At 42.3% G+C, this 25584-nt stretch overlaps 1 protein-coding gene across 1 annotated transcript in view; it reads right to left on the reverse strand.

Annotated features, from left to right (window-relative positions):
- The window catches only part of Lvrn (laeverin), a 56442-nt gene extending 32906 nt beyond the window's left edge, over positions 1–23536 (reverse strand). The window contains exons 1-7 of the mRNA XM_035438730.1: positions 22845–23536; positions 22057–22167; positions 11873–12015; positions 10161–10300; positions 4221–4347; positions 1301–1455; positions 14–127 (exon numbers count right to left, since the gene is read on the reverse strand). Of these exons, the coding sequence (XP_035294621.1) occupies positions 14–127; positions 1301–1455; positions 4221–4347; positions 10161–10300; positions 11873–12015; positions 22057–22167; positions 22845–23536 (1482 nt within the window). The remainder of the gene's footprint in view (positions 1–13; positions 128–1300; positions 1456–4220; positions 4348–10160; positions 10301–11872; positions 12016–22056; positions 22168–22844) is intronic.
- Between the last annotated feature and the right edge of the window lie 2048 nt (positions 23537–25584).

Here is a 25584-nt window from a genome sequence, read left to right on the forward strand (position 1 = left end):
TTAAATTACTTACCCTTGGAAGTTTAGGATAGAAGTAGTTAATTATTCCAAGTTCAAAATAAGATGCAAAGCCCTCATTGAGCCAGATATTATTCCACCAACTCATGGTCACCAGGTTCCCGAACCACTTTTGGAGATATGAGAGAGAAAGAGTTATTTCTAAAATTTAAGTTGTCTTTACTGTAAATACACGCTAAGGAGGTGAGGTGACAAAAAGATGTACATGTTGTTTGCTGTCAATAACAAAACTTGAAAGCAGGACTCCCAAACATGCCTTGCTGTTTTCACACGAGGAGATAGCAGCCGTACATTTCTCAGAAATGATTGTGTCATTTCTGGTCACTGGAAGCAGTCTTTGCTTTAAAACTGATATGTAAGCACAAAGCTGGCTAGCTGAGCATAAACCATTGGCTTTGCCCTCGAGTTGTGTTTAGTTCAATGAAGCTGAAGTCCTAGGCTCTCACTTACCCCCTGCTATTCTTGCACCTTGTAGTCTAACTAGGACTTCACTGTAAGTAGATACTAAGTTTTAGACTGTGATTTGATCCACAGCACATAGGCTTCACTCAGGCATGTGTATACTCTGTGATGTGTTGCAGCTGCGTCGTTTTCTATTGAAGCTGAACAGGGCAGAAGAAGCATAGATGTGTTTGGAAAGAAAAACACATTCACCAAACCAACAAATCCATATCTTGGTGTCTAACCAAATTGTTAGCAGCTTATATCACTTGGGTTACAATAATAAATGACACTTTGGACAACTGATGAAAATTCATGCGAGTATGAGGACTCTGTAGCCAGAGTGTGGAGTCACACACATAAGAAAATGAAACTGTCCTAGATAAGGTTATTTCTTGCTTGACACATTACTGTTAATGGAATAGAGACTAAAATGTAGGTATGAAACTTTCCATCAAGGCAAATGCCTAGACTTTTAAGATCCCAATATGAAGCACACAGAGGTGCAGCCTGGTTACACCCTTTGTGGATGCAGCTTGAGCTCTCATATGCCCCTCATTAACACACTGGCGGCATCCCCACTAAACCTCTTCCCAGAATAAAATTAAACAGGCTCACAATCACACAATCCTTCAGTGGGTGGGACTCAGCTTGACTGACAGCACACAGACCCTTCCTTTTTTTAAAGACAGTGTTTCTTACACACACCGCTATACATTTCAAGCACTCCTGTGCTGCCCCAAATGTGGTGTGTGGCTGGTATTTCTTGGTTTTGCTGCTTGGAGGAAAACAACTAGAAAATACCTCACTGTGAAATAAGGGAGAACATTTCACCAGTTACCTGGTGCCCAACCTCATGGGAGATGATGGACAAGACCATGGCCCTTTTCTCTGTCAGCTCATCATCTGGTTCCAGCAACAAGAATGCTTCATCAAATATCAACAGCCCCCAGTTTTCCATTGCACGGTTGTCAAAAGTAGGCAAGGCAATTATATCTAAGTGGATTTAAGTAAGGAAAAAATCATATTTTTAAATAAAATGTTCTTTCAGCTATAAATTATGTCCAAATAAAGTCACAAGGTTACTGAAAAATAAAGATTAGAGGAAATCTGTAACCTGAGTAAAAAGAAGGGTGAAAAAAAAAACAGAAAATAAGTTATGACAATTGTATGAAAATCATACAAAGAGCAAATACTTCTGATGAGAGACTCATAGCTCAAATCTAGAAAGATCTCAAAACTCAACAATAAGAAGAGAAGATGGGCTAAATCCTGGTCTTTCCCCAGCCCAGTGAGTCAGTCTGTCTCAGTGCATGCATCAGACTTAGTGACATTGCCCATCCCTCTAAACCCTTCCTCCCCAACACTCATCCTATCCCAAACCCAAAAGCTTCCTTTGCAAAAAACAAACAAACAAACAAACAAGAACAAAAACCTCTGCTGCCTTGCCCAACTCAGTTATGTTGACCCTAGATTTCCTCTGCTAACTAATCCTGTTTGGTTTCCCAGGAAACCCTCTACTCGAAGGACGGATGTAATCAACACTCGGAGTCTGGCCTGGACAGCTATAAGAAATCAATTCTTTTTTCCCCCAAGACAGGGTTTCTCTGTATTGCTTTAGAGCCTGTCCTGGAACTCGCTCTGTAGACCAGGCTGGCCTTGAACCCACAGAGATCTGCCTGCCTCTGCCTCCAAAGTGCTGGAATTAAAAGAGTGTGCCACCAATGCCCAGCAAGAAATCAATTCTTATAGAGACTGATTGGCTACTTTTAAATTTTTACATGCGTGTGTGTCTGTGTAATTGTGTGCATGTGTGTGTGTGTGTGTGTGTGTGTGTGTGTGTGTGTGTGTGTGTGTGTGCAAGTGGAGATCATAAGACAACCCATGGGAGTCAGTTCTCTCCTTCACTCTGTGGATCCTGGAGATTGAACTTCGGATGTTGAGCGTTACAGCAAGTGCCCTTACTCACCAAGCCACCTTGCTAGGCCCCTTCTAATGACTGTTTCTTAAACATTTTACAATTTCAAATGAATACAATTTAATTAAGCAAAATCATTGGATTTTTAGAAAACAGACTATCATCACTAATTACCATATGAGTCTGCATTATTTTATATAAACATTTAACTAATTATTTCAAAATAACATTTAACCCTTTATAACTGTCTGCCAATTTTTTTCTATAAAAGGCCAGGTGATAAAATTTCCAACTTTCTGTGCTGTCTTCTTTCCCATTTTGTATTTACTGTTCCCTTGCTTTGAACAGATTATATATTCTATTTTATTTCATTATATAAAGTCACTTTGGGTTTTAAACTTTAGAAAAGGCACTTCATCTTCATTGCTGTATAGTCTTCTATTGCGTGCATGTCTCACTATTCATCAGTCCTCCTACAGAAGACCTTTTTTTGGTCTGAGTTAACAAAAAGGAAAGGTGAATTATCCAATTAAGTAAAAGACATTCTAAGATGTGCAAATTGCATAGGTTGTGAAGATCTGGAGGACCAAGGAGAACGCAGAGACTATAAAGGGCACTGGTCGTAGTTGGGAACTTCTCAGCTCCTCGAAAAGGTTGGTATCATTGTAAAGAATTGTAAATCATTGTAAAGAACCCCAACCATGTCTGCAGAGATATTTTAAAGAAGACTTAACATGATCAGCTATTTCTCTGCAAAGATTCTGGCTTCGCATAGGAGGACAGGTTGGAGGGTGACACCACAAAAAGACTGTTCCAATAGAGACTATGGTGATGAACACTATCAGAAAGTAGGAGCAGGAAGGCAGTAAGTGGCTTGAGGGGCAGGGAAAAAAATACAGTGTCTCGTGAATGGACAGGATGCCATGCAAGAACAAGGGTTACCCTGGAATCTCTCTTAATGAGCATATTTTTATTTTGTTTTGTTTTGTTGGCAAGGACTAGCTACCTTAAGCTCCTCTAACATGGAAGATGGAGGAACTTGGTTTACAAGCTCAGGTGTTTGCTGCTGACAGCTCATTATGTGACAGCCAAACTGTGGTCTCTGCAGGCTTAAGCTGCTCCCCAGCCCTCAGCCCTTTATTCCCCCAAAACTAAAGAGGCTCTGCAGAGCCTCACATCCCAAATAGTTTCTCCCCACCCTCTTCTGCTATCTGCCTGTGTAGGCAAAGCATAGCGTTCTCAAGATTTCAGAAACATGGAGGAACAAACTAAATTTACATGACATGAGCAATTTAAACAGAAGAAAAAACTGAGCAACTTGGAGCAACTTTCTGAGCTGAGTGGCTTGCAAAACTTTACAGGCATACCATACAGATCTATGAGAGATAAAATATTTACACAAATCCTCAAGGATCATGTTCACACATTATTCTAATTTTTACGATGAAATCTATAGATAACAGTGAGTACTAAGCCAATGAGTTCCCGCTAAAGAATATCTAAAATCTTGCAAGCTTGCTAGCTGAAAGAATCCAGAGCCCAGCACTGCACAGTGCTATATGTAAGTATAAGAGAGCTTTAAAGTCTCTATCTAGAGAAGGAGTCACCCTCAAGGGAACTGAAATAAAGATGGTTTTGACTCACTAGATACAGAGCACCAGACAGAGAAAGCACAGTCAGATCTCTGTGTGTTTTGTAAGCATCAAACACCATGGTGAATGAGGCTAACTCCAAAATAAAAGCTAAATGGCTGTGATACACCCTTGAAGGTTCATCATTATATCATGTGATCTCAACGCAGGGCCTGCAGAACAGAAACATTGAAACTTTTTAAATGTTTCACCTGTTTTTGGAAGTGGGTAACTGATATTAAACAAATCCTCCAGAAATGAGAAGATAGGACCTGTGATGTTCACAGCAAAGTCTACATTTCCATTTGCAATGTCGTCTTTCCGGGCCCAGACTCGTATCTAAATTAGAAAAATTTAAACAATAATTAGGTAGAGCAATATTGAGCTTCAAAACTTGCCCATTTCAACTCCCTGCTACTGTGGAAGAAGCTATAGGCCTGTGGTGGCTTGGAAATGGTCCCCCACAGTCTCATATATTTGAATACTTGGTCCCAGTTGGTAGAACTGTTTAGGAAGGATTAGAAGGTGTGCCTTGTTGAGAAGGTGTGTCACTGTGGGATGGACTTTGATGCTTCAACAGATTTGTGACATTCCCAGTGTTCTCTCTCTGCTTCCTGCTAATGGATCAAGATGTGAATTTCCCACTGTTCTATTGGTTATGGTGTTTTGTCACAGAAAAAAAAACAATTAAAAGAACACTTATAATATTTAAGCTCAAATAGGTGCTGAGAAAATCCCAGAAGGCACAGCACTAACAGTAATACCCCAGAGGTATATCATATTAACTTTTACTTTGAAAAATCTACAATTACTGGTCAGACCAGAAACTACATGAAAAATAATGAAAATAAGCCCCTATCCATCACCCTTCACAAAACTCAATTCCAAATGGATCAAGGATATCAACATAATTCCAGACATCATGACTCCGATTGAAAAGAAAGTAAATAATAGGCTTGAACTTATTGGCACAGGAAGAGATTTCTGAACAGAACACTGACAGCATAGTCAATAATAGTCCTAGCATAGTCATAATCAATAAATATAATCTCATGAAGCTCAAAAGCTTCTGATTTTAAAAGGACATAATCATTCCTTTTTGAGCAAAGCAGCAGCCTACACAATAAGCAAAATATTTTCCAATTATACATCTAACAGAGTTAGCATCTAAAATATACAAAGAACTCAGAAAACTGAACATCGAGAAAACAAATAACCCACTTTTAAAATGGGGTATAGAAAAAGAGAGTTCTCAAAATATGAAGCACAAATGGCTGAGAAATATTTTTCTAAATCTTTAATATCCTTAGCCCCAGGAAATTCCAATTAAAACTACTTTGAGATTTCATCTTACCCAGTCAGAATGAGCAAGATCAGTAAGACAAACGACAGCACATGATGATGAGGATGTGGAGAAAGGGGAATACTTCACTGCTGGTTGCTGTGAAACTTGTACAATCGTTATGGAAATCAGTGTAAAGTTTCCTCAAAAAGACAAAAATAGACCTACACGATCCAGCTATACCATTCTTGAGAATATCCTGAAAGAACTCTATATGTTACTTCACAGGAAACTTGCTTATACATATTCTTAAAGTCAGAAGCTTGAAATAACATATGTAACTATAGACTGATGAATAGATAATGAAAATGTAACACATTTACAAAATGAAGCATTGTTCAACTGTTAAGAAAAATTAAATTATGAAATTTGGAGGTGAATGTGTAGAACTGGAGTCAACCATCCTAAGTAAGGTCACTCAGACCCCAAAAGACAAACACTGCCTGTTTTTTCTTATATGTGGGTGTTAGCTTTTAAGATCTAGATACATATTTTATTCAGAATATTCAGAGATTAGGTAGCTAGTAAGGGACCAGGGAGTGGGAGGGGGAATCTTCCAAAGAAGAGGAAATAGAATATAGTGTTATAAACAGTCAAAGAAGAAACTCAACTAGGAAGATTAAATGGAAAGGGTGATGAGAGAACAGGGTGAAGGAGAGATATGGGCAGGGCATATGCTATGCTCATAGCAAAGGCCTTTTGAAAGGCCACCATGAATGGGCTACATCTCTTTGAGTTGTTAGTCAATGTGGGTCCTATAGATTACCCTCAAACATTACATCCTATTGCCAATTATATTGGTTACCCTCCACAACCTGACGGTTAGACTTTATTGCTCAAGGTAACATATATTTAAATCATTGAACATAAAGAACTTGAGCTAACGCTCAACAAGGAGTTTCACCCCTATTGATGAAAGTCCATAGTTCTGGAAGTTACTATACAGACTAGACTATCAGAGGAGAAAAGTAATCATCAAACTCACCCAATTATGAACCCAGTGAGTTACAATAATACAATAGTGGCACAAATGTTATGGAAGCAACTACCCTCTTTTTGGTTGGATTTAGGGTCTGCTCCATGTCAAAACCCCATACCTGACACTAGAACCTGGTACTAGATAAGTCACGGGCCTTATAGGAAAACCTCCTACTATTATTCTACTGAAGGACCATAATAATAAAAAAACTGCTAACACACATTTCTATGCCCATAGATCTATGTCACTGAACTCTTATCAGAGAAGCAGATGGTAATTAACCCAAAGACATACAACTGGATAACACGCAGATAGTGAGGACCATGGAGTAATCAGCCCTAAGTGGGATGTCTACATGACACTCCTCTATTGAAGGCTTGGGGATCTATTTGGAAATGCATGAAGAAACACCTATGCAATCACAGAGACTGTGACAGTACACACAAGACCTGCACAAGTTCAAGACAGGCAAATTTCCAGCACAAAGTCCTGCCCCCAATCAAGAAGTTATTTTCAATTGATACCTCCTGGGAGAGGGAAAGACGGTTTTCACAATAGTGAGAGTGGGACTATCAATCACACTCTATGGCGGGTCTCATGCTCAAGAACAGGTGACCAATACAAAAGGGATTCCATGTTTTTATGTGTGCTTTTCTTTTGTTGTGGTTGGTGTTTTTTGCCTTTTGGGGTTTTGTTTTGTTTCATTTCCATGGTTGGTTTGCTTGTTTGAGAGAGACAAAGAACATGAAGCTGGGTGGGTAGAGAGATGGGGAGGATCTGGAAACAGTTGGGAGAGAAGAAAGATAAAAATCAAAATATATTGTATGAAAAAATTAAACAATAAAAGGTAATAAAATAAATCTTTTTAAAAATGTGTAATTCTGTAATTGCAGAATACTCCTTGTAGCTTCCATGTGAAAGAATACCTCAAATCCGTCTTCCCTTTAAAAAACATTCCAATGATCCAAAACAGAATTGTGTTGTTAAGAGTGATGGCATACTGTATAACCAAATTTGAACCTTGAAAATTTAGAATGGTTTAATATTTAAAGAGTTATTAGTCCTACTACTGCATTTTCAAAATTGAAAATCAGATTAAGCCCCAAATTAAGCCCTTGAAAAGTCTTATGATTTTAAGCCTGTCGAATCTAGTGAGTTAATTGCAATGGTGTTCCCATGTTTGCTGGTAAAAGGCATCTCTGCCATTCAATGTCCTTTTCATGTAAACATGCTGGTGTTTGGCACCTGAGTGAATCCCTGCAGCTTTCATGACTACGCTCCTGTTTCAGCCTGCAGGGCTGTAGTGATGCAGAATCACCTTATGCTCTTCAACTTTTTTCTCTGTAAGTAATTTTTAATAGAGTTGAGGATTGGCAGTGCTGATGCCAAGACGACACATGAAAACGAAAGTCCTTAGGACAAATGTTAGAGATATGGGAATTACCAAATGTGTCACATGAGTTTTGTTAACTTAAAAAAATAAAATGCTCTCTGCAAACTATTATCCAAAAAGGGCAAGAAAAAATGAAAGAAAAAGCATAGTACAAGTGCATGCTTTCCAGGAATAGATTTATCTCATTGTGCCTTTATTTCTCTGGAAAGTTTGTCTTGAATTATGTGAATTTTTAGTTATGTGAGGGTTTGGGAATGTTCCTTGCTCACAAAATGCAACCACCTGTTTTTGAGACTCCAGCCTGATTTCCCTCACTGATTTCTTCCTCCCATGTGGTACAGACACCCCATTTAGTTGAGAAAGATAGCTCCAGGCCTTGGATCTGCTTTTCCACTAAATTTATGGCTTCTGAGAACACTAGACTTGGAAAAAACCACTCTACAGGATGGAGATAGTGGATACAATCTGTGTTTTAGCTGTAGTCTTTTTCAAAATAACAGCCTCATCAATGAATACTTGCTCATTAATTTTCAGTTTATGAATCTCCTCCTAAAAAATGACCATTCTGCACTCCCCTAAAGCAAGACAAATAATTGGAATTTCATATAGAATTGGGAGGGTGTGTAGCCCCAAGGAGGAAGCAAGAAACACGGGCCAATAAGGACCATTTTAGATGTAGCTGAAAAGTTCCTTCAAAATCACGCCTGCCCCACCTGTGTGTACTAATAGCCATCACTGGATGTGGCAGATCTAGACATCAGAAAAGATTGTTTTGCAAATATCCAGGCCGCCCAAGTCTTCCACGTTAGCTGTTTCCATCCCTACAATGTGTTCTCTGTTTATACTTTACACAATCACACTCTTACTAAACGGGTAATTCTGGGATAAGCTGGACACTGTTTCAGGCTTGCATTTTGTTTACCTCAAAGAATACATATTAAATTCAATCACTTTGTAGTGCTCAGCCATGGCCAAGCACGGCATTCCACTGATAAACTCAACCCAAGACTCATTTTTTGGCCAACAGCGCTAATTTTCTCTTGTTCCGTTTTGTTTCTATGGCAGCTGCCATTCTTTATAGTAGGATGAACTTTGGGGAAGAAACTGATTTTGTCCTTTCACAAGAATTGCTGATTGAGAAGAGGACCGACCAGAAGCTGTTTGGTGTGGGTGTGAGGGTTCACCCTGGGTCTCTCTCTCGTTAGCTATGGGAAATGAGAGGTCTGCTGCTTCTTGCTAGGCTCAAACCATGCTTCTAAATCATGCCTAAGCAGATTCACTGATCTATGCCACGGATTTCTGACTAGGCCAGTGTTACATATGTGAGTGTCAAGGACCTCCTAGTAATTATTCAGCAAGAGGACCAGGACTGAGAGCCAGCAGCTCAGGAAGATGATAAGAGGCTGCTTGCATCCAATACTGAGTAAGTGATTCATTAGGCTAGGAGGCCTGGAGTAGTTTTTGGCTCGTTCTCACTACCATGATGAGCCTGGCTCACCACCAGCCTTCTTGTCTCCATATGTCAATGCAATGAGCCTGGAAGATCTCAGGCCAGCCAGAGGGATGCTCAGCTAGCTGCACAGCTTGCCCTTTCTCACCCGAGGAAGCCAAGAAAATCAGAAAGAACTTGTGGGTGTAAGGCTTTAGTTACCTCCATTTTCCACAGTAGGGAATAAGCAAGCATGGAAAACACTGTCACAGCAACCATGACACTTTCTGAAAATCGTAGGCTATCATGAGAATGCAACTAGATGAAAACTAAGAATTTCAGGACAAAGCCTCCTCATCCCACTATACATGACTCTAGAGGAGTCTTGTATGCCCAGAGCTACGGGACACCCGCAGGCCTAGCTCCTTAAAAGGAATGACAGCTAACCTGCACACATCCCTCCAGCGACTTATGAGTGTCTTGCTTTTATTGTTCAGTGATGGGGCCATCCTGGTTGCTAAACACTTTGAATCTGATCCAGTAAGCAATGTATCGCCCAGGACTAGCTCAGCCATTGTCTGTTCACTCCTACCCTCTAGGAAAGCAGAAACAGGAAGTGGGTGCTTAGAACCTACCTTGAGGACTGGGCTTAATATACAGTCTACCACAGAAAGAGTTACATAGAGCTATCATGGAAAAGAGTATCTTATCCCTTCCTACCACTCCCTTTTTAAATTTAGTGAAAGGGGAGGAAACAGGATCTTACGATGTGACCCAGGATGGCCTCAAACCCATGATCCTTGATGTCTCAGATGCTGGAATTACAAGTGCATGCTACCATACTCAGCTTGATACATCACATTCTGAAAAGCCACATTTTCATGGGACTTGGAAGGTTAGGGTTAGGGTTAAAGGGAAGAGGAAAGTGACAGTGGGTTATATAGGTAGAGTAGGTGAACCACATGCAGTCAGCACATTGTTCCTTATCTGCAGGCTCTTTCCTACTCACCTCCTTGCCTCTCTCAGTTCTGCTGACATGGTCGAAGTCACACACAGCAAGTGCGACTAGGTAAGTTGGCATGCGGGGTGTGGTATGGAAGGTAGAGACCTTCCATCTGCTTCCATTCACATCCATTCTTTCAGACTGACCTGGAGGAATATTTTAGTCCAAACCACTGTAAACCTAGATAATATGCAACCTAGAAACAATTTGTCAAGACAGTTGTCAACCAGCCACTCCTTCCTAGGTATTCCCTGTAGTCTAGGACATCAGGTTTGTCTATCTAAGCCATCAACACTACATCAGGTTACTGTGAACCTTTGTCATCCCAGGATCTAAACACAAAGTTAACAATGAGGGGATAAAAATGTTAATTACCCTGAAATATACACTATAACTCAAAAATATGCAAAATTATCATGTTGTTCAAAAGTATTTATGTGTGTTTATGTTGAGTTTCTGTATGTGTGTATATATGTTTACAGAGGTTAGCCCTGAACATCTTGTTCAATTGTTCTCCATCTTGTCTTTTGAGACAGGCACTCTAAACCTGGAGCTCCCCAATTCAGCTAGACTGACTGGCCAGCAAGACCCCAGGGAAGCCCCTGCTCCTGCCTCCCCAGCACTGAGATTACAGTTGTACTCCACCATGCCCAGCTTTTTACAAGGGTCCTGGAGATCAAACTCAGATCCTCCTGCTTGTATGGCAAGCATTACTGACCAAGTCACTCCCCCATTCCCCAGGACTATTTTAAAATATTTTCTATTATAATGATGACTACTATTACCTACTGTATGCATTTATCAAATCATTACACTTTATCCCATAAAGCTATACAATTGTTATAATGATTTTTAAATAAATAAAAATTACATTTGAAGGACCCAATGATGGCATCTTAGGCCTCAGTCAGCATCCTGAGTGATGAGAGCTTAACAAAACGTGTGTCAAACCCATGAGCACTGTATGTTTTCTACCCAGTTGATACCCTTTCTTTCCACCTACTTCTATTTTCTAGTTTAGCACACTTCTCACAGCATTGAATCTAGAGCTGTCTGAGTCCAAAGTGAATCAGAAACTACAATTCCACCTTTATCAGGTTTCAGAGGCATCTTCAGCAGCAGCAGCCTGGAGCATAAAGCTGAAATAGCAAACTCAAATGTTGGTGAGGGCCAGCCATCTGATATGTCATGGGGTACTATATAGTAACCAGGAAACTGAGGCAACTTATGGTGGCTCAGGCCCAGTCTTCAAGAGGTTACTTGTTCTCATTAAAGTCTTATAAATGCTTCAGGTCCAGTGTTAATTGGGCATTAAAGTTACCAAGGAAACAAAGATCCCGATTTTTACATTATATCTCTGGATCTCTAAAAGCTAGAAACCAATTCAGGCTAGATAAGAAAATCACTGAAGGTGAATAAAATGAATTTATGTATCTGCTGAGGTCAACTGCACCAGCCTGTTATCAGTAAGGGTCCATAGTTGAAGCACTAACTAACGGGCAGGTAGACTGTCAGCATGTAGAGACAGTATCATGTCCCCAGATCCCCATACAGAAAGAATAGGGATTTATCTTCTCTAAGTGTGAAGGGCCCATACTTGTCTCATGTGACTGCTCTCCATGGTTATGACAGATGAAGGCTACAAACACACTTCCTAGAGAAGCAGACATGAAAGCTAATATTTTCATGTTTATACAAGGGCAGGACACATTACTTACCTAGCTGTGGCATATTGGAAAGAGCCACATATGCAGGATGGTGAATAATTGTAATGTTAAAAGTTGCCTTCAGAGCTGGCTCATCAAAACAGGGGAAAACATTCCTGGCAAATGTTGGTTCCATTTGAGATGCAATCAAGGCTCTGAAATACATATGGAGGAATTTTTTCTCAGATCAATGGAAACACACACACACACACACATACACACACACACACACACACACACACACACACACACACACACACACAGACCAATTCCTACACCATCTTAAGGTTCTTGTAAACCTAAAATAAAAATGATCTCTTTAACTTTCAGCCACAAAATAATTTTTGTCTCATTGCGTCATCAACCTTTTATAAGGAAAACAAGAACAAACATAAACATGGAATGTCAGTCTTTGGAAAACTAGGATGGCTTCTTTGAGGATTGTTTGTTGCTTTCATCTGTCACCAAGGGGTAAGTCAGTCTGAAGAATGTCTATGTTTTCTTGCTTTTTTTCCACTCTTTCTCAAATGTTCCCTCTTCTTTCTAATTGAAAACTTACAGTTCTATTTTAGAGCCCTCTGGGGGTAAACCTTATGGGCACACACCAACTGAACATTATGTCCTTCAGTTACAGATAGATTCGCCACATCCCCACTGTGGCTTCTCCTACTTCCATGGAAAAATACAAAGAATGACACACTGCCATGATGCACTGGAGAATTATAGCAGAAAGCTTAGGGACAAACCCATGATGTCAGGTTCATCCCCAGCACATCCTTCCTGAGTGTCTGAAGGGCACGGCTCTCAGCAAACAGCTTTCTCCTCGGTCAGGTTAATTCCATTTGCCAAGACTCAGTGACCCAGGAACCTGGCTGGAGAGGACAATGGTGAATGTGAACTTCCCTTCCAACTGAGGTCCCAGGCTTACCATCTGTCATATGCTGACTCTTGCTCCAGGCCCAATTCATAGATAAATAAAGCCAAACATCTTGAGAGGGCCTGTCCCACTCATTTTTTTTTCACCTCTGCAGGTCAATCTTCTACTGCAAAAGAGCCTCCTCACTTATTAAAAAAATTGCACAGCTCTAGGAGGGACATTAAAGTAGCTGAGACATTCAGAATCCTTTCATGAAAAATAAGAAAAACCCATCTCACAGACGGCCCATTAGAGGTGTCCAACTTTCAGTGACAAAGCTATAATTTGCAACCAGCCTGTTTTGTCCTTCTCATTTCCCTCATTTTATTATAGCCTTGCTTGTTCAGGCTGGAAGGAAGCCTGTGGTTCCACAGTAGCCAGTTTGGCTACAAGACCTGGTCATTCTGCTACTGACTGAGCCATTCTGGGAAAGTCACATATTGGAGCTTAAGCTTTAGTTCTCCATGTGGAAAATATGACACTCTACTTTGTGTTGCTACTTGAGTGCACTATTATTTCATGTATTATTAGTAGACAACTTAATAAGAAATCACCTGTGCCCTACATCTTCCAAGCTGACAAACCATACTCAATACTGATAATGTTTAGAAGAGAACCAAGAGTCACTAACTTATGGGTGAGTTGATCATTACTGACAAACTCAGCTCCAAAGTTGCCAGAATTACACCTGACCACAAACTGAACACAAATCATCTTTCTCTTCCCAATTACAAACTACCAGAAGCTGGGCAGAGGGCAGTTCTGTCTTCTCTTTTTCTTTTTTGCTTGTGTCATTTACAACAGAAGACATCTTCAGAGCAGTTGAATTAGCAACTGCTAATTATCTCCTCTTTGGGGCTGCTATAAAATATAGGCAGCTTTATTAATATATACAAGTGACCCTGAAGTACTTTTGCAGTGTGCATTACAGTCAAAATTTCCTGTTTTGGGACTTGGGTTGCTGTGTTTGAGAGGAGATACAATGAAATTGTATATTGTTTTTCAGTCACCTGAGTTCTCCATTCAGAGGAGCAGAATAAAAATAATTAACTTTAAGAAATATGCTTAAAGTCTCTAGGGACCTTTTTCTATAGAATGTGTGGATGGGGTGAAATGATCTGAATGGCCACTGAAATTTCTAACAGCATGATTCTGAGGGGAGGGTTGAAAAGAAAGCTAAACTTACCCTACAAAATGTAGACAAAGCCTATGAAGTGGCCCGTGCTTAAGTCCACCATAGGAGGAATCCCCTTAAGGGTTCACCCATGCTCCTTGGAAAGTCCATACCCTGAAACTGTAGAACAGTCTGAACATATGGTGATGTATTTGGACCAAAGAGCATACACTAACTTGAAAAGGCATACCTCATTATAGAGTGCATCTTCAGATTCCCAGAAAGCCAAATGCTGACCACAAACCACAAAAAGAGAAGCTTGACAGCATCTCCTCTGCCATGACTTCACAAAGTTTATGGCTCTCAAGGAGGCTTCAAGATGGGCAACAGGAAGAACAGCACCACTTTAGCAACCTAACACAGTAAATACTTCCAAGTCTGTGATTCAAGTCTTCCAAGAAGTGGAAGAAAAGGGCTTCTCCTGGGTTTTTTTGTTTCCCTGGAAACATCTGGAGAGAAGTCCCTACTACTCACAGCCCTTTTGGCTCTTCATCTTAGCTACAAAGGCCAGAGGCCAGCAGCAGCCACATGACCTTATATGCCACATCTGGGAATCTCACAGTGGGTGTCTTTGCCTTCTCATTCTGCCAGCGGAGAGAAATGTGTCAAGCCTTTCCAAGCACAGGATGATCTACCATTCTGTCTTCCCTTCAAGTTTCATGGAAGCATACGATTGTGTCTGTTAAGTCTCTGTTTGCAGTGGTCAGCTGTTGAAGGAATTGCTGTAGGGGAATTTGCTTCCTAGACGTTCCGTACTGTAGAGTCTCTTTCCTCTTGCCTTGCTCTAGAATCATGGCCTCACCACTCTCTGGAGCTAGAAGGGATTTTCATGGTCAAGATCCTCTTCATGCACTTGGAGAATAAGTCTATTTCCATTGAAAATATATCAATTGCATGCACCCAGTAAATCATTTCATTCCAAATTATTTTATAAACTCCATATGTCTGCTAAATAAGTGCTAAATAACAGAGCTGGTCAGAGATTAAAATTCTTAAGAGTTATGATACTCCACTCCTTAAATATTTTCATATAACACACACCCAGAAATCAAAACGTCTAGTAGAGCCAGATGTTCAACCACTGGACTGTGGTTCAAGGGTTGTCCCATGAATCATGTTTGTTTATTACTTGTGTAAGAGGATCTGGAGACTATAGTTTTTAACCAGGCAACAAAATACAATAGTTGCAAAAATAGATGCCAAATTAAGTTAGGAAGCTCTTCAAAGCAAATGGCCTTGAGAGTCAGAAGGTTCCTCTTTGGACAGCTCAGACATAAGAGAGTACAGGAGAGCCAGGGAGTGAAGAGGAGGCAGAAAAGAGAAGTCTTAGCAGGCAGTGGGTGGTTTTTAATCAACACTCAAATGCTGTCCTAGGAGTTGGAAGGAGGCACCAAGTTCTACCCTTGGGCTAATGGAGAGGAGAGACTCCTTAAAGCTGAACGAGGAAAGGCTGGTGCTTGTTCACCCTAAAAGCAACTGAAACAGACCAGAGCCTGGGCTCTGCTCCTACCCACTAAGAGGTGAATGAACAACTGGCTGCTTCAGAGACAGAATCGGAAGAAGGCTGCTGCCTCCAGATACATGGCAGTCCTAGGCAAGGGAAGGATGAATGCCCTCAGTAGAACTTTGGGGCCCAAGACACTGTGAACCATAGTGGGTACTTTTTTGGATCCTGTCCAATAGAGCTACCTGGAAGAGGATGAAGCAGTGTAAAGACACATTGCCCACTTGTTGGACTGAGGAAACCCGGTGAAGTGACTACACAAACAATAAGATAATCCCCCAGCTAAGCCAAGGGATGAATAGGAGAAAGACAAATGACAAGAAAGCTATGAAGTGTCAAAAGAGATATGTGTGCCAGGAAAATAAGGCATCTTCTAGGCCAGAGTGAGCAAATGACAAGATCCAGTAAAAAGTACATGCTATGTAACCTCTTCTTACGGTGCCTGTCTCACCAGACCCCTGTGATGTTGGAACAGCAGCTATTAAGATGGACAAGGAGGAATGGAAGCATAAAATCAAGAGATGGATAATTGTTCCTGCCCTACCGCAGATGTCCACCACAAATCAGGTCCTGGAGCTGGGAGGAAGGATGCAGGGGGAGAGGGCAGCATCAACAGCAAATACATTTACTGTAAGGCTTTCTTGTTTTTGTCTCTGACTATATTTATTACTTAGTGATTGTCAATCATCTGTTGCTTGGAGCCAGAGGGGTGGGGGATACCAAAAGAATATGGTCCACAGAATCAGCTAGTCTGGGCTCATAGGGACTCACAGAGACTAACGCCATAGTCAGGGAGCTAGGTCTTCTGCATATGTTATGGTTGTGTAGCTTGGTGTTCTTGTGAGGCTCCTGACAGTGGGAGTGGAGGTGTCTCTGACTCTCTGCCTACTCTTGGGACCCTTTTCCTACTACTGGGCTGCCTCATGCAACATTGACATGAGGGCTTGTGCCTAGTCAATCAACGCCATGTTGGTTGATGTCCCTGGAAGGACTTCCCTTTTCTGAAGGGAAACGGAGAGTGAGTGGATCTGGTGGAGAGGGGAGGTGAAGTGGTGGGGAATGGGAGAAGTGGCAGGCGGTGGGGTGGAAACTGCAGTCAGGATGTAATATATGAGAAGAGAATAAATTACTTTAAAAAGAAACACAGAACACATGAGCTTCACAAGGGGAAAAGTTAGAAATGTAACTCCATACATTAAACTATAAAGAACAGTGGAGATATGCTAACCACATTTGTTTTCAAAAGCTGCAGGATGGCTGGCAAAACTGCCTCCCAGAAAAACCATTAGTCACACAAAATATGAGTTCAACACTTATCCCAGCTATGAAATTACCTTCTTCCTCCTTCTACATCAACATCATGTGCCTGGTACTGCAGTTCACTGACTTTGTTTTGAGACATGCACATTCTTTCCCAGTATTGCTCAATTTTCTATTCTGAGAGTGCCTCATACTCACAGCACTGTGTAAGATTTCTTAGCGTAAAAAGCAACTTCAGGGAAGTCTTTTGAAACCCTGTTCACCCTGCCTGATTTTGATCATGTTACTGTCTCCTTTATTTGATGGCAATAAAGATCAGAATTTTGTGCAACTTCTCTGGAATTCCTTCCCTGGAGCTTTCTCATTTCCTTTCTCTAAGTTTCTCCCAGCTACTTCTTATCTTTTATCAGGTGAACAGCATGATCAGAATGCAAGAATATTACTGAGAATCCACGAGTATGGTTGTATGTTTGTTCTAGTCAAATGAAAAAGTGAGGGCCAGTGAGGTGGCTCAGTAGGTTAAGACACATGTTGCCAAGCCAGATGACATTAGTTTGATCCCCAGGACTCATAGGTAGAAGGAGAAAGCCAACACCCAAAAGTTGTTTCCTGAGATTCATACACACAATCACATGCACAGAGCAAATAAACATAATCTTAAAAAAAGAAACGAAATAGAATCTGACCTCTTAATTTACAGATATGACTCTCATTCCCAAGGAACTTAGAACAAGTGGACACCAGAACTGATGCTTCTGCTTCCAGGTGTGAAATAATTGGGAATAAACATAGTAAAGCATACTTATGAATAAAACATTTCCAAAGATAATTAATTTTTTTAGACAGGATCTCATTATGTAGCCCTGGCAGGCCTTGAATTCACAGAGATCTGCCTGTCTCTGCCTCCCAAGTGCTGGGAACAAAAGGATGTACCGCCATGCCTAGCTCTGAAAGCTAATTAAAGAAAACTTAAATAAGTGGAACAGTTAGGAAGACAATGTCTGGGTAGTGAAATAAAGAGGCCCTAGTGTAAAAAAAAAAAAATGTTGTAGAGTTGGTCTCAGTCATCTTAAAAACAAGGCTCAAGAAGTTCAAAGGGACCGCCAAGTAACTCCAGTTACTGCGTGAGATAAATACAGAAAAAAAACAGCACCCTTAGTTGAATGACTAAGACAGAAAGGCCTGTCAACACCAAGTGTTGGCAAATATATGGAGCTACTAGAATTCTCTGATACTATTGATAAAAATTGTAAGCGGTCAAATGCCTTGGAAAATAACTTTCTTAGATTCTTCAAACATCTGCCTGCCATGTAATCCAGCCATTCTAACTTTGATATAGTATTTACTCAAAATAGGGGAATTTACATAAAAATTTGTATGTGGATATTTCTGGATAGACACATACTATGTAACTGTCTTGTAAATGTGTTTGAGAACAAATGGAAACTCCTTAATGTCATGATAAGGGTGGTAAAAGATACATGGTGGAAATACCAGGTATTAGAAAGCTGGGGTTGCAAAAACTGGAGAAGGCTGCCGTACAATGTGTCCTGCCCTGGACAACCTTTCAGAAACTGCTGTGGGAAGTTCAAGAAGGGGCTAGCATTTTTGTTTGTTTGCTTGTTTTGTTTTTGTTTTTGTTTTTGAGACAGGGTTTCTCTGTGTTAACAGCTCTGGTCATCCTGGAACTTGCTTTGTAGACCAGGCTGGCCTCTAACTCCTAGAGATCCACCTGCCTTTGCCTCCTAAGTTAAAGGCAGAACTGGCATTTCTGTTGTATATGCTACAACAGAAGGTGACCACAAGCAGTTGGTATTGTTTTAAGTATTATTTTCCTCAGTGCACACTTGTAATTCCAGCACTTGGAAAGATGAGGTAGGAGGATAGTGATTTGGAGGCCAGTCTTGACTGAACAGTAAGAGCCTGCCTCAAAACAAAATTAATATATATGTAATCTATATATTAATATATAGATTAATATATATGTAATATATATGTTATATATATATATATATACACACATACATATTTCACAGTTAAACACAACCTTCTAGCATCCATGCTTTCCTTACACACATCTTGCAAACCATCAGTACAGATGCAGCTACAAAGACTGTCATAACAAATATTGTTACAGTATCACCCTACTGAAGTTACTTCAATGGCTCCTGCTGCCCCACTAGGAGTTAGTGATACAAACAAGGGTATAGAGGGTGAGGCAAGGTCATCTTCAAGGAGCAGAAACAGATTCCCAATATTGTTCGACTGGTAGGATTTTATCTGCAGGAACTTACTTGATAAAAGGGTTTCTTTACTTCTTTAAAATGGCCAGAGTCAAGTTGTAACTATTCTGTACTTTAGAATGTTTGGTTGACACACATAGTACATACAAAAACAACAACAAAAAAACAGACTTTTATGATGAAGTGACCATCACCAATGGTCCTTCCATATAGGGACATAACTTACATCCTCTGTGACAGGTTCTAAAGGTCAGCAGCATGTTACAATGCAGAGTTGGTAGCAGGATTGTTTTATGGAGTTCTCAATAATTGCTTAGAATTGGTGATGAAACAGACTGCTATCACTCAGTTGTTTGTGCTGGGTGGTGAGATACTGGTAGGCTGTCACAAAATTTACTTTCCAGAATTCAGAGGTGTAAAACAAACTGTCTGAAAGCAATTTCTTCAGACTCTAGAGTCTGTATTTTTCACTCATGACACAGAAAAAAATGCAAGTTCATCAATTAGAGAATCTTTGTTGCTACTGTGTAAATCAACCTTCTGCCTGGAAAAAGTCAACTCCAAACCCCAAATTCTTTTCAAGGACTTACTAGTTCTTTGGGATAAGAAATCTAAGCTCCATCTTTCTCCTCCCAGAAGTCATGGTGAAAAAGGAAAAGAAAGAGGAGAATTCTAGAAACAAGAATTCTCATACTACCAGATTGATGTGACTGCATTTTCTGGACTGGTGTGATTTGTGTATCACTCCTTCACAATGATCAAAGCTCAGTGGTTCCCAATAATGCTAAGACCCCCTTCTGGCCTTCTATGTGTTCAGACCATCACCGGAGCTGGTATAAACTCCATTTGAAGCCATCTTGGACAATCACTTCTATAGTACCCACCACAATAGTTGTTTTCATTCTTGGCACAGTGTAGCTATCCAGCCAATACCCTCCACCCACAGGAAAAATTCTAGACCCCTCAGACCTCTAACAGATCACAGGAACCATTTGCATTGTTTAGGGCCCATGACCTATAGCACTTCTATTCTGTGAATGAGAAGCCACTCCTGTAGCATGAGGCTAACAAGGCTCCCTTGCAACTGCTTTGCCTGTGCCACATAGTTCTGAATTAGTCTGACCTCAAGGCTCACCAACAGTCAATATGGAGGAAACAAACACTCTTCCCTTGCTTATGGTAGGGACAGTTCTGAGGTGTGGCTCAGGCTCCAGAACTTTTCTGGATAGGGCTTCAATTAATGTCATATCCTACAATGACTTTCTTCCCACTCAGACTCCCCCAGTCTATGATGGTTCTTTGCCCGGAAACACTTTCTAAGAAACTACTACCAGGGGACTGGAATGATGGTGGAGTTTAAGGGACTAGAGCAACAGGCTGCTTTTCCAGAGGACCTGGGTTTGATTCCAGGTACCCAGGTGGTCAGCATCTGTAACTCCAGTCCTAGGAGATCAGATGCTCTCTTCTGGCTTCAATGGGCACCAGGCAAGCACATGGTGTACAGACATATACAGGCAAAACATGCATACACATAAAATAAACTTATTTTTAAAAGAAATTAGCTTCACAGGAAAATTTTCTGAGGGTCATGCCCTTGTCAAGCATCCTGGTTGGAAAGTCAAGATACTTGCTCTCTCCATTGACCCCAAGCCTTCCTCCTGTAGTAAAGGCACTCACCAACCTCACCATTCAGTAACCTCTTAACACAAAGACATTAAGGCTGGGTCATTGTTAAAAGTCAACCAATATACTATATTTAGAGGCCAAAGAAGAAAAAATCATATAACCATAAAAAATTTAAGCAGAAAAAGCATTGCATAAAATTCAACACCCATTCATGTAAAAACTTATCATACAAAAATTGGAACAACAGAATATCCTCACCTTGATAACTTATATAACATATATGGTTATATAAACATCTATATTAAAATTCCACACCTCTTCACTGAAAACTCCCCACTCTCCAGCCCCTTGTGTTTTCCTACCACAGACTTCTTAGGCTCCTATGTACCAGAACTTGGCAGTTTCTGTGTTTGGATAACAAGGAGCCTACCCCTAAAAGGATTAAGCTGACCTACCTCCTGCAGGAACCACAGCTCATATCATGTTCCAGTCACTGATAGGTCTCACCTGTCTCACCTCATTGTCACAATGTTCTAAAGCTGACTGTTGGTTATGTCTATTGCAGAGATGGAGGAACAGGCTCAGGGTGCAGTGACAAGTTCAGCTGACACAGCTCATTTTCAACCACAGGGCCTGGTCAGCTCCCACAGTTCACTGTGCCACCAGCCATCATTGTGCCCAGGTTCTTTGTGACCCTGGCTTCAAGCATCTTTTTGTCTAGAAGCAGAAGAATAACAACTTGCTGGTGGTATCTTTTCAGAAACCCCAAATCTAGAACTCTCTCTGGGCTTCGATGTTCTGAAAAATCTGGCTTCTCTTGACTGGCACAATATGAAAATGGACAGGGACTCCTAGGTTAGCTTGTCTGGGCATAGCCCCACTAGAACAGAGAGAAGGAAGCAAGGGCCCAGCAAAACAAGCCAAGATTTGTGGACAATAGAACCTCTGCCTGCTATGCCCTTCATTTCAGCTCTTTCCTCTGAGGGATTAAGGCAAAGTTGTGTCAAACTGTTCTCAGTGAAGTAGACCTTGCTTCACATGTCATTCTTAAGAGACAATTTCAAGTTGTTTTTCAAGAATTAATGCACTGAAAACGGAAGACCAAACACTTCGTCCTTTCAAAGTTAAGACTGCATATCCACTTAGGCAACTCATTAACCTTCTTTAAGACCTTTGAAGCTTTGAAAAATGTTTAAGAGGCGGGTTAGCATGTACTTCGATGTGGTTCCCGCCCCCAGTATCTAAGAACGTTTTTCTTTAATAAAGGGCAAAGTGCACAAAGGTGTGCAGATACAAATGATCCTCCAGTGGGTAAATGGAGGAAGTTATCGTCCAATTTTCACAACTTTGGCAGGGTTTCTGTAGTGTGACCTCAGAGCCCCCCAAGAGAAGCTTCTCGAGGAGTGGCTGGAAACGCCCCCTGTCAGAGACATTCTCACAAGCGAGTGAGTATAAGAACATATACACAGTTACATGGACTGGCAAATCCCAGCAGAGAAATTCCAGAAGTGCAGGGCTCTGAAGTTGGGCAAAATGCACCAGATGCCACAGACGGCCCGCAAAAGGCATTGAGGGCCCTGGCAGCTGTGGAACAGATAAATGAATTGTTATTCTGAAGTTTTTGAGAAACCTTAGTAAAACCAACAAACAGAACAGGATGCAGGAACAAACAACCCAGTTGTGGCTGTGTTTGTATAGCCACAGCTAGCCTGGTTAGATGGAGCGGGGCAGAGCAAAGTTTAGTGCCTTGGCTCTGTGAGCAGAGACACTTATACCAAAGAAGGATGCTTCTAGCTTCTCCAGCTTTAAGGCCAGAAGCACTGGCAGTTTCTGATTCCTTTGGTGGGGCATGGGTTCGAACAGTTGTGTTTCTAGGCAGTTCTAAGGGATTAGCAGTTGTTGTTAGTCAAAGTACTAATGCTTAAGAAGGAAAGAATTTGTTTAGACAGCTAGAATTTTCTAGGTAGATAAAGGCTTTCTTAAAACAACAACAAAATTAACGATAAACTTCGGAGGTGAGAACAACCTGGATGTGGGCAAGTTGGGTGGGCGGAAGAAGTAGGGCTGAAAAGTTAGCAAGAGGGAGAACCTGGTTCTGAACGTCTTTATTCCTAGCAGAGTTTTAGAGGAAGAAAAAGAAGGAAGTGTTCACCTTTGGCTCTGGGAGAGGAGAAAATATCTTTCTAGGGGCAGAATGTGCATCACAGAGATGAACATTGCTGGGTGGGGATGGATGCGAGACTGTGCCACAAGCCCCTTACCTGTGCTCGCCCTGGTCGATGTAGAAGTTTAGGAAGAGCCCCTCTGAGGCATGCTGAAGCACTTGGCCAGAGAAGCAGAGGTCCAGCTCATATTTGCTACCTGGCTGCAAGGTCTGGCCCAAGTCCAGCACCATGTATTGCATTTCCAGAGCGAACCACACATTGTCCACAGGCACTCGCCCTGCAGTGGCGTTCCTAGTGCCCAGGGCCAGGGGACCCCACACTTCCACTCGCTTGTAATTCAGTAAGAAACTGTGCAGCAACATTCTCGAGGTGGCCACTGTGCAGCGCACAGTGATGTTCACGCAACCCGTGAAGGTCAAACTTGGCATGGACAAGTCATCCGGCCGAAGCCGGGGCCACAGCTCCAGATCATAGTGAAATGGGACAAGCCAGAGAGGCAGGCGCAGATGTTCCCAGGGCCCCGACGGGGGTCGCCAGTCTTTCGAGGTGGTGGCCACCGCCGGCTCACTTGCAGCCTCTGATGTCGGGGTTGGTGGTGCCTGCTTCTGGCCGCCAGGAGGGGATAACTCAGTGTCCTTCACCCCAGGGCTATGCTGCTGGACGCGTGCGCAGTTGCCATACAGGGCAGCCAGAGCTACCAGCACCAGCAAGACGGCAGCGGTCAGCCCGGCCAGCAGGAGGGCCACCCCGCGGCTCACATAGATGCCAGAGCTGGAAGGAGGGCTCATGGCGGGAGTCTGGGGTGGGCGAGATGGGAGGCTAGAGGTGGCGACAGCGGGTCTAACCCAGGACGGGATGTGCAGCGATGGGACCCCTTCCCAGTCCCTCCTCTCTTGTACTGTCCCTCCTTCTCCTCCAGGAGCTTGGGAAGACTGGGACTGAAGAAGGCTGCTAGGACCATGGTTTTCCCCTCCTCTAACCAGATCCAGATCCCTGCCTACCTACCCCCGCCCCACCAGACACTGGGAGGAAGGGCGGACCCCTCACCAGGGCGGGCGCCCCTTTGGTCCTTGCGGGGAGGCACGGTCAAAACAACCCATCTGGACGTCATCGACGGCTTTGGGGGATTAGGGAACTGGCTGGAGTGTGAGCTGTCACTTGCAGGTGTAGGAAAGGGTCAGGTTCCTGAGCAAGCGGGTGGGGTGGGGTTTTGATGATGTTCTCTGAACTGTAAAGAGAGACCACGGTGTAGTGACATCAGAACCAAAGCTGATGTCCCCAAGTCCCTACCAGATTAAACAACGTACACATGCGGCTCAGACAGCAAGCGGGAGCTTGGAAGTTTTGCTGGCTCTGGGGACCAAAATCGAAGCAAATCGAACAAACAAAACCAGGGAGCAGGGAGCGATAGCTAGCGGGTGGAAAGGAGGGCGGCGAGTGGCGAGTGGACCATAGCCTCCAACAGCTTAGGTCCGCAACTTTGCCTGGAGCAGAATTTAGATCTCTGCTTCCTCATAAGGGAAAAGGAACTCTAGCTTATAAAATCCGATCATTTCAAGCAAAGAAGATAAAGCGGTCTCTCCACCCAGGAAACAAGGGGCTGAACTATTTTTTTGGTGGAGCCCAGACTAGTGAGTTCTTTGGCACGCCAAGCATCTGTTTGCTATTTAGCCTGTGTGCCTGGGGGCCGGGGCAGGGGGGGTCCTCCGCCTGTGCGCTCTGTCCTGTCCTGGGTCTGCAGGCACGCGAGTACAAAGCTGGTGGGCGAATTGGAAAAAACACGCTTAAGATCTGTTGAAGGCTGAAGATTCATTTCAGAGTATCCAGTCTCCTCTCTTCCCATCCAGAGCCAGTTGGGGGTAAGGCTTTTGCCTGGTAGCTGTAAAAGGGGATTAGCATTCCTGTTGTGCCCTTAATTCTTCCAATGATGAAATCCTTTCAGATGAGGGTGGACGACAGTGAACCTCGAGGGAAATGTGTGTTTCCTCTCTCCTCCCACGGAAATCAATCACATTAACACCACTAAGACAGGGAGGTGGAGGCCACTGTGACAGGAAGCTCAGAAGGATGCCTTCCCTGTCTGTCATCTGTGGGCCAGGCTCCCCGCCCTTGGTTGGATTTACTTCTTCCGAAAAGGAAAAGTCGTGTTTAAAAATAATTGTGACCATGTGGTTGATTCTCGGGAGATCTGGGTGACGATGAGGCGAAAGATCCCCTGTACCTTCACAGCTATGCTGCTGGAATTGTGACCGAAGAGGCCACAACAGGCTTTCTGGATTTAGGTCATCAGACAGAGCTAATTAATTAATTACACTGGCTTTACCTTCCCCATTTCTCCCTCCTACCCCCCACCCCCACTCCTGGGCTGAACAAGAGTACCACACCACTGCACTACATCCCCAGGATATTTTGTTGGGGGTGCAGACACCCCCAGGAAAGGTAAAAGGAAAGACGTGAGTAGAGGGAGGAGTCAAAAATGCTGGAGGGAGCCTCCTCAATTGTGAGCTGCCCTCCTCCAGGAAATCACTGGAAAATGTATGTTCCTAGGATACTCAAATGTGTGGAGCTATGACACACGTATCAGCCCTGAGCGCTCACTTGTGGCTGATCTTGAGGCACTTCTGCTGCTTAATGTGATGGCTAAGGCATAACTGCCAAGTGCCTGGGTAAATTTTGAGAAGTTGCTTAAATTAAATATGGAGAAGAGAGAAATACACACACACACACACACACACACACACACACACACAGAGAGAGAGAGAGAGAGAGAGAGAGAGAGAGAGAGAGAGAGAGAGAGAGAGAGAGAATCCTACAATTAGGTATTTTCTTTGAGGTT

This window comes from Cricetulus griseus, chromosome 2 (genome assembly GCF_003668045.3).
Source record: "Cricetulus griseus strain 17A/GY chromosome 2, alternate assembly CriGri-PICRH-1.0, whole genome shotgun sequence".
In the NCBI taxonomy this organism is placed as follows: domain Eukaryota; kingdom Metazoa; phylum Chordata; class Mammalia; order Rodentia; family Cricetidae; genus Cricetulus; species Cricetulus griseus.